This window comes from Miniopterus natalensis, chromosome 3, assembly GCF_054644295.1.
Source record: "Miniopterus natalensis isolate mMinNat1 chromosome 3, mMinNat1.hap1, whole genome shotgun sequence".
NCBI classification, from domain to species: domain Eukaryota; kingdom Metazoa; phylum Chordata; class Mammalia; order Chiroptera; family Miniopteridae; genus Miniopterus; species Miniopterus natalensis.
In genome coordinates, this window is record NC_142083.1 from 93,245,475 (window position 1) to 93,259,864 (window position 14,390).

The window sequence follows — 14,390 nt, forward strand, 5'->3', positions numbered from 1 at the left end:
TTGAGTATCTCATAAGGTTGTGATGAGAATTAAGATAAATCATAAAATGGTTAACATTCTCTGAGGACAAGTTATTATTACTTTATAAAGACTAAAATATAAGGTTTATTGGGAGGCAGTTGAGTATAGTGGCTGCGAGCAGGGTGTCATGATTGGTCAAGGCTGGTTTTGAGTCTTGTGCTCTGTGACCTAGTAACTCTATGACAGAGAGTAGGCAAGTCACTGAAGCCTCAGTTTCTTCATATAAAAAATGGAAATGGTCAGAGTACCTACTCTTAATACACAGTAGTGGTTATTCACCTGAGTTAATGTGCCCAATGTTCCCAAATGTTGGGGTGTGGCCTGGTATGGTGGCAAGAGCTGGCATCTACCTTGAGCTTGTCTTTGTGTCCACTGAGGGTGAGAGTGTCTGGAGGGGGGTCGGTCGGCAATGGGCAGTTGGCAGCATGTATCAAAAGTCCTGAAGGGAATACCTGCAACTTGACTCAGCAGTTCTATCTGCTAAGAATTTATGCTAAGGAAATAAGTAAGGGTGTGCATGGATTTAAGTGCAGGGCCTTGTTCATGGGAGAAAAGGCTGGGAACCACTTCAGTGTAAGTTAGGAGGGAGCTTTATCAATACATCGATCTATAAGCTATACCTTCTTCCAGTAGAGTCCTCCTGGACAACGAACTGTTAAGTGAAAAAGGTATCAAAGCAGCAGGAGCCCTTCTAAGGACAGAGGTTACATTTGTCTTTTTATTGTTTTTATTTTTTTTTATTTTATTTTTTAAAATATATCTTTATTGATTTCAGAGAGAGGAAAGGAGAGGGAGAGAGAGAGATAGAAACATCAATGATGAGTCATTGATGGGCTGCCTCCTGCACGCCCCCAACTGGGTGGGGATCAAGCCCACAACCCGGGCTTGTGCCCAGACCAGGAATCAAACCCCTGGATCCTAGGTTGACACTCAACTGCTGAGCCACACCTGGCAGGGATTTATTGTTTTTAAAGATCAGTAAATGTGCTGAGGATTGGAAGTCTGGACAAACACAGGCTCTGTAGCCTAATGGTCCAAGGACAGCCTCTGGCATGTGGGTATCAAGATCCTGGTTTGGGCACTAACAGACCTAGGGCAAGTTACCGAACTCTGTTATGCCTTAGCCCCTCATCTGAAAAGTTGGGCAACAAGAGCTGGATGTTTGTTTAGAGTAAATGAGATTAGACATGGAAATTCCTTACTAAGAATAAGTGCTGAGTAAATGTTAGTGGGGCTATTATTGCTCTCTGACAATTAAGTCTGGCCCATGTGAATTAAGGATTCAGTGATTTTTATTATGACTTCCGTATTGTCTAAAGTGTTATTTTAAAAAATCAAAACGTCTTTTGGAAATTAAAAAAAAAGGTTATTTTAAAATATGCAAACCTTCAGGTAACAAAGGTGATTCTAGGTTTGTTTAAAAACATCATCTCCTGCCCTGGCCGCTGTGGCTTCGTTGGTTGGCTGGTTGGTTGCTGCGTCCTCAGGTACACTGAAAGGTCGTGGGTGGGATTCCTGGTCAGGGCATATACCCAGGTTGTGGTCCAATTGTGGTGCATAGTGGGTAACCAATAGATGATTCTCTCTCCCTCTTCCTCTCCCTTCCCCTCTCTCTACAAATTCAATAAAAAAGCATATCCTCAGGTTAGGATTCAAAAAAATAAAGAAATAAAACATCATCACACAATGTGAATATAATTAATGCCACTGAAGTGTACCCTAAAATGGTTAATGTGGTAAATTTTATGTGTATTTTACCACAATTAACCAACAAGAATATCGTCATTATCAACAATAACTTCCAAAAAATACAACATCGTCAACTACAAAAAAAATTATAAGCAAAGAAGTTCTGAAAGCGTTCCCGAGACTATAAGCGGAGAGGAGATCGGATTGTTTTCTGCTGTATAAATATGACTTGCCAGACTAAATTTCCTACCGTGAACAATTCCTTAGTTTTAAACTAGTGAAGTTTCCTCTCGGAGCTTACGCAGAGCCCGACTTCTGAGTTCGAGCGGCGGGTTGGAGCCCAGCCTCGCCTCTTATCCTGGTGTGTGACCTTGGCGGGCCCAGGACCCTGCGAGCCTCATTTTCCCGGTCTGGGAGCCTGGGATGACAGTTCGCCCCCTCCACCTCCCGGCACCGCCCGGCGGTCCTGGGATTGGCTCCCACTGGGTCGCGCCCCCACCCCCCGAGGCGGGGTTCGCAGGCTCCAGCCCGCAGGGCCCCGACCCGGAAATGCGGCTCTGGGGCGCCTTTTAGGCTGACCAGCACCGCCGCCGTATGACGGCGAGCAGGGCCAATGGGTGCAGGCGGCGGCGGCGGTTCGGCGGAAGTCCCGCCCAGCGTGGCGCGGGGGCGGGGCGGTGCCGGGGGCGGCGAGCTGCGGGGCGGGCGCAGGATGAGGGCGGCCATTGCTGGAGCTCCGCCGCGGGGAGGAGGACGCTGAGGAGGCACAGAGTCGCGCAGTGCTGCGGAGGACGCGGGGTCCATGGCCAGGACCACCAGCCAACTGGTGAGTGCGCTCGCGGCAGCCCGGGCGCCCTGGCCTGTCACCGTTCCGAGCGCGGCGGCCGCCTGGGCCCGGCGAGGCGCGGCGGGATTCCGAGGGCCGGGCGGCGTCTCACCTGGGGCCGGACACCAGGGCGTAGGATCGTGGGCGCCGTGGGGACGCCGCTCAGCCGCCGAGGGGAGCCCGGTGTCGTGCGGCGGGTGCCGATGCTGACAGGCGCGCGGAGGGCTGGGGAAGCCGGAGAGGTGTCAGCGGCCCGTCGCGGTGGAAATGTTTGGAAAGTTTGTTTTCAGCGCGGCCTGGAGTCGAGCCTCCGGGGTTACTTTTCGTTCTGTCTGCGGAGGAGCCGCCCTGGGCCTTCAAACCTGGAACGGGGTCCTGGTGCTTCTGCCCGTAGAGAAGCAGGAGGCGTGAGCTCCTTGCTCAAAGCACCTGATGCTCCGGGCCTTCCAAATTCCTGGTTAGCTTTGAGTCTGAGACTCCTTTTTGGCCCGGAGGGTGATTTTCCTGCGTGCATCTGCGCTCCCGCACTGGCACCGGTGTTGTGGGAAGCCCCTGGGAGGCTGGGCTTGACCCTACCGCCTAGGGGAACGGGAGCGTGACAGGGAGGAGGGGTTTTTGGGGGAAAGAAAAAGAAAAAGCATTTGTTGGGTTAAATGTTTTGCTAAAAGTATCTCTAGTGTTCCTATGTTTTCTTTCTGTTGCTAAAAGTATCTCTAGTGTTTTTGTTTTTTCCCCTGCTAAGTTCTGGACTCTTGGGAAGACGGTTTAAGGTTTTATACCCTGTGTGGGAATGTGAAGTAGGTAATGGAAGAATGTCTAGATAGCTTGTGAAGTTTGGTTGAAAAGGCAAATCCCTTAAATGAAGGAAGATCCATGAAATGTACTTGGCCCCTTATCTTTTTGGGGGGTCACGAGTCCCTTAGAGAATCTAATGAAAGGTATGCGTCCTCTCCTGAGAAAAACGCACAGCTACACCGAATTTTGTAATTACTTCAGGAAGCTCTTTAACCTCCTGCAGCTCACCGGTGGACTTCATGTTAAGAACAGTCAGCTTATAGAGATGGGTGATAACCCAAAGTCTAAGAGCAGGAGGACCTGTTCTGTTGAGGAAAATGGTGAAAGGCTAAAGGGATGTCTTTGATTACGGTGACATACAGTGCATGGGAAAACACGGAAAAAACATGATTTAGGAGGTTTGGGGGAAGCTCAGTGGAGGCTGGGGTTGACAATAACCCTGGATGTTTGTAAAATGAACTTTCACACAGTGATGCTGTTGCAGTGCAAGGTGTGTACTGTGATGGTCTCCATTGGAGGAGGAAAAAAGCACTTTTTCTCATAGTCTCTGTAGTTCCACGTGATGGACATTTGACATCTGGCATCTTTTGCATGAGGCAGCTTTTTCATGGAAAAACGCTGGAATCCAAGGAGAGAAGAAATGAATTACAGAAAAGAGGCTAGACCTCCTGTTAGGAGGTGAGAGGAACGAGGTTTTTGTGTCTGGAGCTATGTTCCTTAACATGTACAAATGTATGTGAGAATATGCCACATTTCCCATCAGTAAATGGCAGAGATGCCCCCAATATTGGATATTTTTTACATGAGAAGAGATAGATCTGCATGGTTCAAATGAGTTTGCTGTTCATGTCTAGTCTTTTAAGGTGGCATTGTATGAGAATCCCTTGTCCCGATGATTAATTTTCCCATTTCTTGAAGCCTGTACAGCCAACAGGGGAGCAGTAGGAGTTGTGAAGTCTGAAAATGGAGTAGCTCAGCTTGATGTAAGGTAGGCCCTATGCTGTAATACCACTGATTGAGCATGTCCTTTAAGGAAGGCACTTGGGTAGATAGCTCACACGTGTTGTTTGGCTTCTGTGAACAGTGTTTCAAGGTAGGTGTTGTTTCCATTTTATAGGTGTGGAAACAGGTGCAGAAAATGTTAAGTAACTGTTTGGTAAATAGAGTGTATCTGAGTGATGGCAGAGGCCTGGGTGCCACCCTGCCCTCACATGAGGAGTGCCCTAAAGGAAGGTCTGCTAGGCAGCTCAGTGCAGCCACTGCCTAGGAGGTCTTCCCCAGGGGGTTGGGCCTGAATGTCCTGACTATGCTGGAGGCTGGAGGGACATTGTCACATGGAAGGACAGCACACTTATTTCTTTGGGCAGATAGCTGAACTCTGTGGACCCCCCCCCCCCGCGCCTGTTGCAGCCTCACGTTGTCAGAAAGCAGCTGTTTGGAAAGAGATTCTGGTTCATCCTAATTTGAGGGCTGATATTCTGAATGGGTGAGGCTTGGAATCCTCCCTTTGGAAAAAAGGACTGTGCAACGACTTTGTTAAGTGTAAAATTGGTGATTAGGCAGAGTCACTCCCTGCAACTCTGTGGTGGCTGTGTGTTTGCAAAGGTGACTATATCTGTAGGGGCAGGTGGTGGGGAAAGCAGAAAACATGGAAAGAACTGGGTTCTGACTTTCACTCTCCCTTTTGGATAGCTCCTCCTCATGTGGCCTCTTGTAGTGTGATGTATTTCTGTCCCCATGATGCCCCTACAGCAGTTACTGAGCTGAGTCCAGAGCTGGCGAGGTGAGGTCCCCATGCTAGTAAGAGGTAGAAGTGTAGGTTTGTTCTACTCTTTGGACATGCATTTCGTAAGAGGAGTCACAGCACCAGCCTGTAGAGATGTGGGACCTGAAAAGAGGCTTGGGGGCAATTAGTTAAAGCAGGTTTGGGTCTCTAGGCTGCATTTAGTGCAGTTTGGGGAGGAGGAAAAGGCATCTCCTGGGTGTGTCCCCCTTGAATTTGTGCCCTCATCTCCTGAGACACCTGATGGGAGGTTTGGGTGCGTGTAGGGCGAGTGCCTGATGACCTGGGAAGCACTGCAAAAATGGGGGTGCGGCGCAGGAAGGTACGTTCCTTCTGAGATGGTGCGTGGAGAGCCTTCACTGGCACTTTACTATGCCCCATACTAAGGGGTGCCTTCTGTGGAAATGGACTGACCAGAGTAAGGTGCCGACGCTGAGGACACTTGATGCAGAAATGACTTCCTCAGCAGGTGCAAGGGCTAGGACTCAAATGTGCTAGTTCTGTGTGCCTGTCCTTGTGATGACAGCTGGCCATAGGGGTGTGGAGCACAGTTGTTTTGAAGGCAGGTTCAAAGGGCAGATCACCGGGGAGGAAGTGCTGGTGTGGAAACTAAGTTTTGGACAAGTATCATTTAGGATTTTCAGTAGTGCATTCTTCTATAACCATATAGCATTCTTTACTTGTTCAGTGTGACACCGGACCCTCAAAAAATTTTTTTTGAATATCAAGAACTGGTTGTGTATCGTCGCTAGCTGAGTCAACACAACAGACAGAGTGTTTTTTTTCAAGAGTAGTGGGGAATGTGTTTGATGCTAGTGTCTTAGAGAAGAAAGGCCTGTTGGGTTCATGATGGTTCTTGGAGTCTGTGTTCAGTGCTTGATGCTGGTTGCATTTATATAGTTGCACAAAGTCTGTTTCCATCCTCTTAGTGTAGGGGAAATTCCAGATTTAAATAGAAATTTTTACTCCAAGAAATTTCAGGTTGTTTTGACTGCGTTAGGGAGATAGTTCATTCCAAAGGATTTAGGTTTGAGGGCTCCAAATCCCTTATTAGAGCAACCGAGTCAGGTTTCTGTTTAAATAGTTGGATTACACACAGCCCCACAGAAGCAGGAAGTGACAGCACTGTAAACTGTGTGTGAAAAATATGGCCAGGTCTGACATTAGCAGCCCGTGACTGGGCGCATGGCCCACAGGACAAACAAGTGTGCTTTCCATCTGGAGTGTTTCCAACGGACCTGATGAAGGTGGGCACGTAGTTCCTGATGGCCTAGTGACCTCCTTTATCCACAGACAAGATTGCAGGCCGTCTGTACCAGCCACTGAGCTTTAAATCAGCTTGCAGCCTACAGGGAATCGAAACATTTATAGGCATCGTTTGAAGGAACGTCTGGATGCCAATAAGTTCTTTCTGGAGGTCCCTGTCCTCTGTGTGTTTGTGGAGCTGGTGGCAGGCCTGCCCACGTTGGAGAGGGCTGATGAGAAGCTGCATGCAGGAGGCTGCGTGTGTGTGTCTGTAATATTACAGTCAGAATTCATCCAGCCTAAAAGCTTAGCTTTTACAATGCATTTCATTGTTAATCTCATTCTTCAACCTGTTTTTCTCTTTTGGAATTAATTTTACTGCAGCAGGAGTTGTGTTTCAAAGTGAAGCCATGTATTGGATGCTGTTAGGGAAGACTGATAAGATTTGCAGGGAAGCTCGAAGCCTCACTGAAATTTCATGAAGTGCTTTGACCTGCAATGAAAACCTGTAGGAAAAGGGGCTCTGAGTTAACATTTTTGTTCTCCCTCCCTGTTTCTGGTAGATTGGGAGGACAGTGCCTGCAGTGGACCTGGGAACTCTGCCCCACTTAGCAGAAGGTTGTATCTTGCAGACCTTGTTCTTCAATCCCATCTGAAGTGCTGTGTGTGCTGGGTTGTAGAATGGCTGTGGGTACTCTCCTGCAGTAAGGAACTAGTTATATCTGGAGGGGGTTCGCCACACTGCATGGGCATCACACACTCTGGCCTGGTGGGGCTGAAAACATTGACACATGCTCTTCCTAGTTCCCCCTTTCCTGGTGAGGGAGGAAGTAGGGTTAGGTTTGGGACTTGCTGGCGGGTCCCCAGGTTCCAGTGCTCCTGTGACTTCCCCCTACCTCTCCTGGCTTGTCACTTTGCTTCTCCTTGGTGAGGGTCCCTTCTCAGACACCCCTGCCATGTGGCCTCTGTTCCTAGCCTGCACAGCTCAAGACAGTGTCCAGGATGTTCTGGGCTGCCAGGTTCTCTTCAGGCCCTTCCTCTCTGCCTGAAGAAATTCCCATTAGTGGGAACTCCCCCACCGCCAAGATGGCTGTGAAACCTTTTTGGACCAGTCAGCTTTGTCATGACCCCTACCCCCTTGTCTGCACCAGGTTTTATTATATATTGTGTTCTGTTTCTTTAAAACAGGTTCTGTACCTTGTTGGGTTCTTATGTTTCTAAACTTTGAGTCTCTAGATGGCTTCTGTTATTCTTTTTCATGCTTTCTCCTCTTGATTCTCATACCTGGGCTTCCTGTGGTGTATTTGTCACATGCCTGCCTACCTTACCATTTTTGCTGTTTATTAACAAAACCCTGTCTGTATCGTGCATGTACATTCTGACTCCCCTGCTTTCAGAGCTGTATATGTTTGAGGAGTACAGGGTCTCATCTTAAACTGTTTGTTGCCAGTTTAATGCCCAGTATGAAAGCATTCCAATGTAGGAAGAAATCAGAGGGTTAAAAACATGGACCCCTTTTCAACATTTTCATTGCCTAAGGGAATATAACTTAAAGGGGGATAGGTCTTTTTTCTGTATGTGCGTTATCTGACCCTTGAAAGCTTATATTTCAATGCCATTGGTTCCTTTTTATACTGCAGCCCTTCCTGTGAAGTCTTGGCAATCAAATGTTGAGTTAAATCTGGTTTTGCCAATTGTTAGTGTCAAGCATACAGTATTCTGGGCACTGCTGCCATGGTCGGTGAGGCCTGCCTTCGACCACTGTCCTCACATAGCTGGGCCCTGAGTACCTAACCTGTAGAGGAGCCGGTGTTGGTGATGGGGACCCTGCATAGGAGGCAATTGTTTTCCCATTGGAAGGACTATTTCTTAAAGATCTCTGAGGATCAGTATGACCCTAGCAGTCCCTGTGACTAGAAGCCAAGCTGCTTTTCCCTTGTGACAGAGGGACGTTGGGGGAAATGCCCCCTGATGTTGGGTCCCTTCAACACACCTCTCTTTGCCACTTTGGGCAGAGTCAGAGAGGGCTTTTCCCAGGCCTCAACTTTGCTTTAATTTCTAAGTGTCCTGTCCCAAGAGGGGCATGTGCTCCATGGGTGGGTGCAGTCACATACAGCACCTTGGCTATGCCCCCAGGTGTCAAAACCCCCAAGTGCCAGAAGCTCCACTCTGCTGAAATGGTTGTGCAACTGGTGGTCCTGGGGATCCTCAGGACTCTTTCTCTGGATAGCCAACTTTTCTCCTGGTTTCCCACCATGCACCTGTGGACGGATACACAGTGAGTGAGTGAGCATGGTGAGCCAGGGCACCACCAGCCTAGGAGGAGAGCAGGAGTAGAATGGGAATGTTAGACCCAGTGTGTGCCCGCACTGGCTGTCAAACAATGCTGCATGGACTTCTCCTTTGGGAAACGATGGAAACAGACCAGTTTTTGGCAAAACTGCCCAAATATTGGCTCTGCTCAGTCATGTTCTTAGGCTCTGGAAAGCCACAGCAGCCAGACCCTGGGGAAGCAGGTAAGTTAGCAAGCTAATGTCTTTAGGAAGTTAAGAAGCTTGATAACTGCTCATTTCTGAGGTATTGTCATTATTAAATAGCTTCCTTCTTCCTTGAGATTGAGCACTTAGCCATTCTGCATTTTTCTTTCCCAGTGGCCTGTGACAGACTGGACAGGAGGCTGAGAGAATAAACTGTCAGCGCACAATCTCAAAAGCTTAGCATTTACTACTCTTTTTTCTATTGTTAACTCATTTTTCCTTCCTGCAATTTGGCATTTTCTTTCATGGGTTTTTTTCACTGGTCAAAATTATAGCCTTCTATTGATTGTAAGTACATAGTTGGTTCTTTTCATATATCCAGTTTTAAAATTAAAAATGTGGATCTAAATACAGAATTTATATGTGAATGCATTTTATTCTCATTCCTTCCTTTAAAAAAAAAAAACTAAATGCCCTCTCTTTCCTTTTGTTTTGTTTTTTCTTTTTAAATTTTAGATAACTTTCTATTCCTGAAGCTGTTGTCACTGAGCTTTGTGTCCATGGGGTGGAAGGGGGTGAGGATGGGCTGGTGGTGGGTTAGGGAAGAGGCATCAACAGAACAGAGCTCCATGTTCCTAGCCTGAGGAATCCTTGGGTGAAAAGGACTGAATCTGTAGCTTAGAGGGTGGGGGACAGCTTGCATGTGCTCCCACTCCTCTCTGAGTCCCACCAACCACTCCCCTGCTCCAGGGGCTGAAGGGAAGCAGTCAACAGCATGGCCATTACAAGTGGTGGAAGGAGGGTTGGCCAGCCTTTGTGGGGCTGCTCTCGAATGGAGCCAGAAGAATCTAGACCCAGAGTGCACCTGTCACAGGGGCCCAGAAGGCTGGGGCACCCAGAGGGTAAGGAAGCAAGCAAGTGGCCAAGTGTAGCAGAAGTGCAAGAGGGAGGGAGGCAGTTCGGCGAGCTGGGACGATGAGGCAGGCTGTGCTTGGCTACTGCTCGCACAGGGAGACCTGCTGTGCTTCAAACACGGAGGCCTTTTGGAGAATGCGAGCTGAAGGAGTTGGTGGGATTGGGAAATTTATACTAAATTTTTTCTGTATTCAGTTTTCTCCCCACCCCCTTTTTTTAAATGTCTTTACTGATTTCAGACAGAGGAAGGGAGAGGGAGAGAGAGAGAAACATCAATGATGAGTCATTGATTGGCTTCCTCCTGCACGCCCTCTACTGGGGATTGAGCCCACAACCTGGGCATGTGCCCTGACTGGGAATCAAACTGAGATCTCCTAGATCATCGGTCGATGCTCAACTGCTAAGCTCTTCCCACTGGCCAAGCTCTTTCCTTCTTTTCAAATGTTCTACTTTCCTTCAGTGGCCCTACGTTTTTCAAATTAGTGTTGAGCAGTGACTCTGAGTCAGGTTTTAATGACACAGGATGTTTTCAGATCCTTTAAATTTGCTTGAAGCTCTCAAAATAGCCTCCAAACTAACTTACTTTTACAATAAACTTGATTTTGGAATAATTTTACATATATAGGAAAGTTGTAAAGACAGCACAGAGTTCCCATAATACCCATCACCTCACTTTCCCTCATGTTAAATCTACACAAGCACTCCACATCTGTCAAACCAAGAAATTGGCCCTGGCTCGTGTGGCTCAGTGGTACAGCGTCAGCCTGTGCACCGAAGGGTCACAAGTTCGATCACTGGTCAAGGACACGTACCTGGGTTGCAGGTTCATTCCCTGCCGTGGTCAGGCACTGCGGGAGGCAACCAATCAATGTGTCTCACATCGATCTCTCTTTTTTTCTCTCTCTCTCTCCCCTCTGTCGCTCATTCTCTCTCTCCCCCTCCACTCTCTCTAAAAATCAATAGAAAAAAGATCCTTGAGTGAGGATGAAGAAAAAAAAAAGAAATTGACATGGGCACCACTGTTAACTAAACTGCAGAGTGGTTGGGATTGCATCAGTTTCCCCACCATGTCCTCTTTCTGTTCCAGGATCCCATCCAGGGACCACATTGCATTTAGTCCTCATGCCCCTTGGTCTCCTCTGATCTAAAACAATTTCAGGCCTTCCTTGTTTTTCATGAAGATGATGCTTCGGAAGAGTAATGGTCAGGTATTTCGTGTCCTGTGTCTCAGTTTGGGTTTGTCTGATGTGTTTTGGTGACAAGGCTGTGGTATGGGCTCAGGAAGAGCCCCACGTAAGTGGGTTCCTCTAGAGAATCCTGTCAGGAGTGCTTGACGCCCACTGACTATCACTGTTGAGGTGAAACAAGATTAATGCTGACTGACTGGGATTAGACCCTGCTCTCTGATATGTGCTGTTTGTGGTCATAGCATTACCACAGTATTTTTATTTTGGAAGGACCTTCATGCTTATTACCCTGTTGTATTATTCGAGTTTCCAAATGAGGACACTTGGGACCTGGAGGGCTTCAGACTTACATGTACCAGGTCAGAGCTGACATGGGAGTCCAGGCGCCTGCCTGCTCTGGCCACTTTCTGCAGACGTGGACACTCCTGGGACATTCTGCAGGGACAGAGATGTCCCCAAGTGCAGAGTGGGCCTGAACTCACTGATAGAACTGGTTTCTAGGTGGGCGGATTGCATCTCTCCAGAACACTTGGAGGCTGCTGCTTGTGATGTCATCCGCATTAGTGCAGCCTGCAGCTCAGGTCCTAGTACTGGGTTTCTTGGTGCCTTTTCTGCAGGATGGAGGCTGGGTTTATGTCACAGGTCTTTGTGAAAGTAGGTGGTTGGCTCTGATACATTCTCCTCTGGCTCTCTTCTCTCAGGTGAAGCTGTAGTGTTTATTGTTTAAGGACCTTTGCCTCGAGTCACAGACTAAGCTATGGGCTGTTACTTTGAGGTTTTTAGATTGAACCAAGAGCAGAGTATGGAGTTTGTTCTAGCTAGGATTCAGAAGATGAGCAGTTCAGGAAAGTCATGAGTTTGGTTTGTTTTCCCACCCATCTGCAGATTTGCCCCTCCAATCTCCTTTCTGCACAACCACAGCAAAAGCAAGACAGTTATGAAGGTAGGAAGAAAGGGCACTGAAACAAGGGAAAGCACTTTGAAGAACATGATGGTGATGGCTCCTGGCAGCAGGCAGATAGGCCTCAGGGTGTTGAGGGCTTGCCCCAGGACTCTGGCCAGCCTGCAAGCATGTGTTAGGTGCTTGGAGTTGGCTGAGACAACGTAAAATATAGACTGACTTGCCTGCCTGCCCTTCCTTTCTTCCTCCTCCTTTCCTTGTTTATGGTAAGTGAACTTGAAATTGGTGAGTGGTGAAGGTATGGCTGAATGTCATGCTAGGCACAATAGATCTTTCTCTGCATGCTGATGTTGGGAAGTTTTATTTGTGGGGGTTGGCTGTTACAACAAAGTCTCTCTGTGTCTCCTTGTCCATTATGGTTCCCAGTAAGAAACTCTTTATTCAAAATTTGCAGATAAGGAGCCCAGGAAGGGAGACAATCTGTTTATAGTGCCTTTTCAGGTGTCAGGATAGGCATTCTCAGGTAGAAGTAAGCTAGGCTCTCTTTTGCAGACGTTTACACTGCTGGAGTGGTGTTCCTGCCAGATGACATTTATTTATTTATTATGGCCTTCTGTGGGGCTGGTTTTTGTGTCCCGTCCCATCCAGTGTCGCGCCCCCCCCCCCCCCCCCCCCATTTCAAGGAGAGAGAAGCTTCTGATTTTTATAAAACAAAAGTGTGGCATTTTCCTTACAGGATAGCCTGTTAGGGTTATTAGGATACTTATCCATATCACTGTGGGTATAGGTTTATGTGTGGGGAACACTGATGGAGGGTAAACGAAGTCCAGGGTGTTTTAAGGACTGTGAGAAGGAAGTTCCCTCAGGTCCCTGTGCTGCTCTCAAGGATCTTGCACCTTGCATGAGGAGATGCTGTTTCCTCCAGGGTACACAAGCCATGGGCTGGGAAGGACAGAGTGTGGCTCAGTCTACACTGAGATTGAAGGACACAGGAGGACAAGTGCAGAGCTAGTGTGTCAGCATCAGCAAGGGGAAGGGTAGGGTTAGCTGCAGCAATCAGAGGGGTGGGAAGCCCTGAGGGTCTCCAGCCTAGCAGAGGGGACCAGAGAGGGGAAGGAAGGGGGTGCTAGACAGGAGGGCTTAGAAGGGCTAGAACCCCAGAAAAAGGCTCTCATTTCACTGGAAGTGCCCACGTGCTCTGGGTTTTATTTTAGCTTTTGACCTTGTAGTCTTGGAGGCCAAAGGAGGTTTTCCTGCCACGTGCTGGGGTTGGAAGCTGAAGAGTGGGAAAGAGGGAAACAGCTCAATACCTGCTGGCCTCACCACTTCACTTTACTTACCAGATAACCTATTTTTGGTCAAGTTAGGTGTCCCTCAGATTCCCAAACTAGATCATGGGGGAAAACGTTTGCTGCACGCAATTCCCAAGGAAAGGTTCGTATTTAAATGGTATATTAATGAACATGACTTTAGATTAGAAATTAAGTTTTCTTTCAGTAGTCAACTTTTTAATGTTAAATTATTAATTTTAGCAAAACAGAAGGCAAGTGACTGGGTGGTTCAGTTGGTTGGAGCATCATCCCATACACCAAAAGGTTGCAGGTTCTATTCCTGGTCAGGGCACATACTTAGGTTGTGAGTTCCATTCCCAGTCGGGGCCCATGCGGGAGGCAACTGGTCGATGTTTCTCTTTCACACCTATGTTTCTCTCTCTCTCTTTCTTCCCCTGCCTCTCTCTCTCTAATACTCAATAAAAACATATCCTTGGGTGTGGATTAAAGAAAAAGGTGGCAAGTGGCTGTCAAAATTGTTTTCTGACCAATAAGTAGATTTTACTGAGTAAAGCTTTTAACACATATTATGGGTTGAATTATCTTTGAAGTACTGCTGTTTTTTCTGATGCAGCTCCAGGATAACAGGCTTGGAAAGCAGAAGTAGGATTTTCATGCCAGGCCCTGACTGGTAGTTAATGATTTCTGTGCCTCACATAGGATCTGTGTCTAAAAATGGTGGTTTATTCATCTGCTCATTAGCAAATGCTCCTTATACATCTGAGTCCTTCCTGAATGTAGGAACTGATGAACCTGGGAGTTAAAAAGGTTTGTGGGCCCCATGTTGTATCACCAGTTGCCCCTGGTGGGTGGACTGGTGGGTGATGATATGGTACCTCAGAGGTGCCCACCACAAGGAGCTCTGCAGCTGTTTCTGCTGACCCTGCCCATGTTGCACTTTGTCCTTTGCAGCTATCAAGGTTAATAGTTACAGGGAACTAACTGGATGGTCTGTCTCTCCTTTACCCAGAGGTTATCATTTCCTTTCTGTCTTTTAACCAAATTGGGACTTCTATTCGATACCTCACAGTTTTGTCTCCTGTTTTCACGTCACTTTTTTATATATATATATATATATATATATATATATATATATATATATATATCTTTATTGATTTCAGAGAGAGGAAGGGAGAAGGAGAGAGAGAAACATCAGTGATGAGAGAGGAGTCATTGGTCGGCTGCTTCCTGCACGCCCCCTACTGGGGATTGAGCCTGCA

General features: G+C 47.5%; 1 protein-coding gene across 1 annotated transcript in view; it reads left to right on the top strand.

The window, feature by feature from the left end:
* Positions 1-2,438: 2,438 nt before the first annotated feature.
* The window catches only part of PDPK1 (3-phosphoinositide dependent protein kinase 1), an 80,689-nt gene continuing 68,737 nt past the window's right edge, over positions 2,439-14,390 (top strand). The window contains exon 1 of the mRNA XM_087815702.1: positions 2,439-2,536. Coding sequence (XP_087671828.1) covers positions 2,513-2,536 — 24 coding nt within the window. The 5' untranslated portion in view covers positions 2,439-2,512. The remainder of the gene's footprint in view (positions 2,537-14,390) is intronic.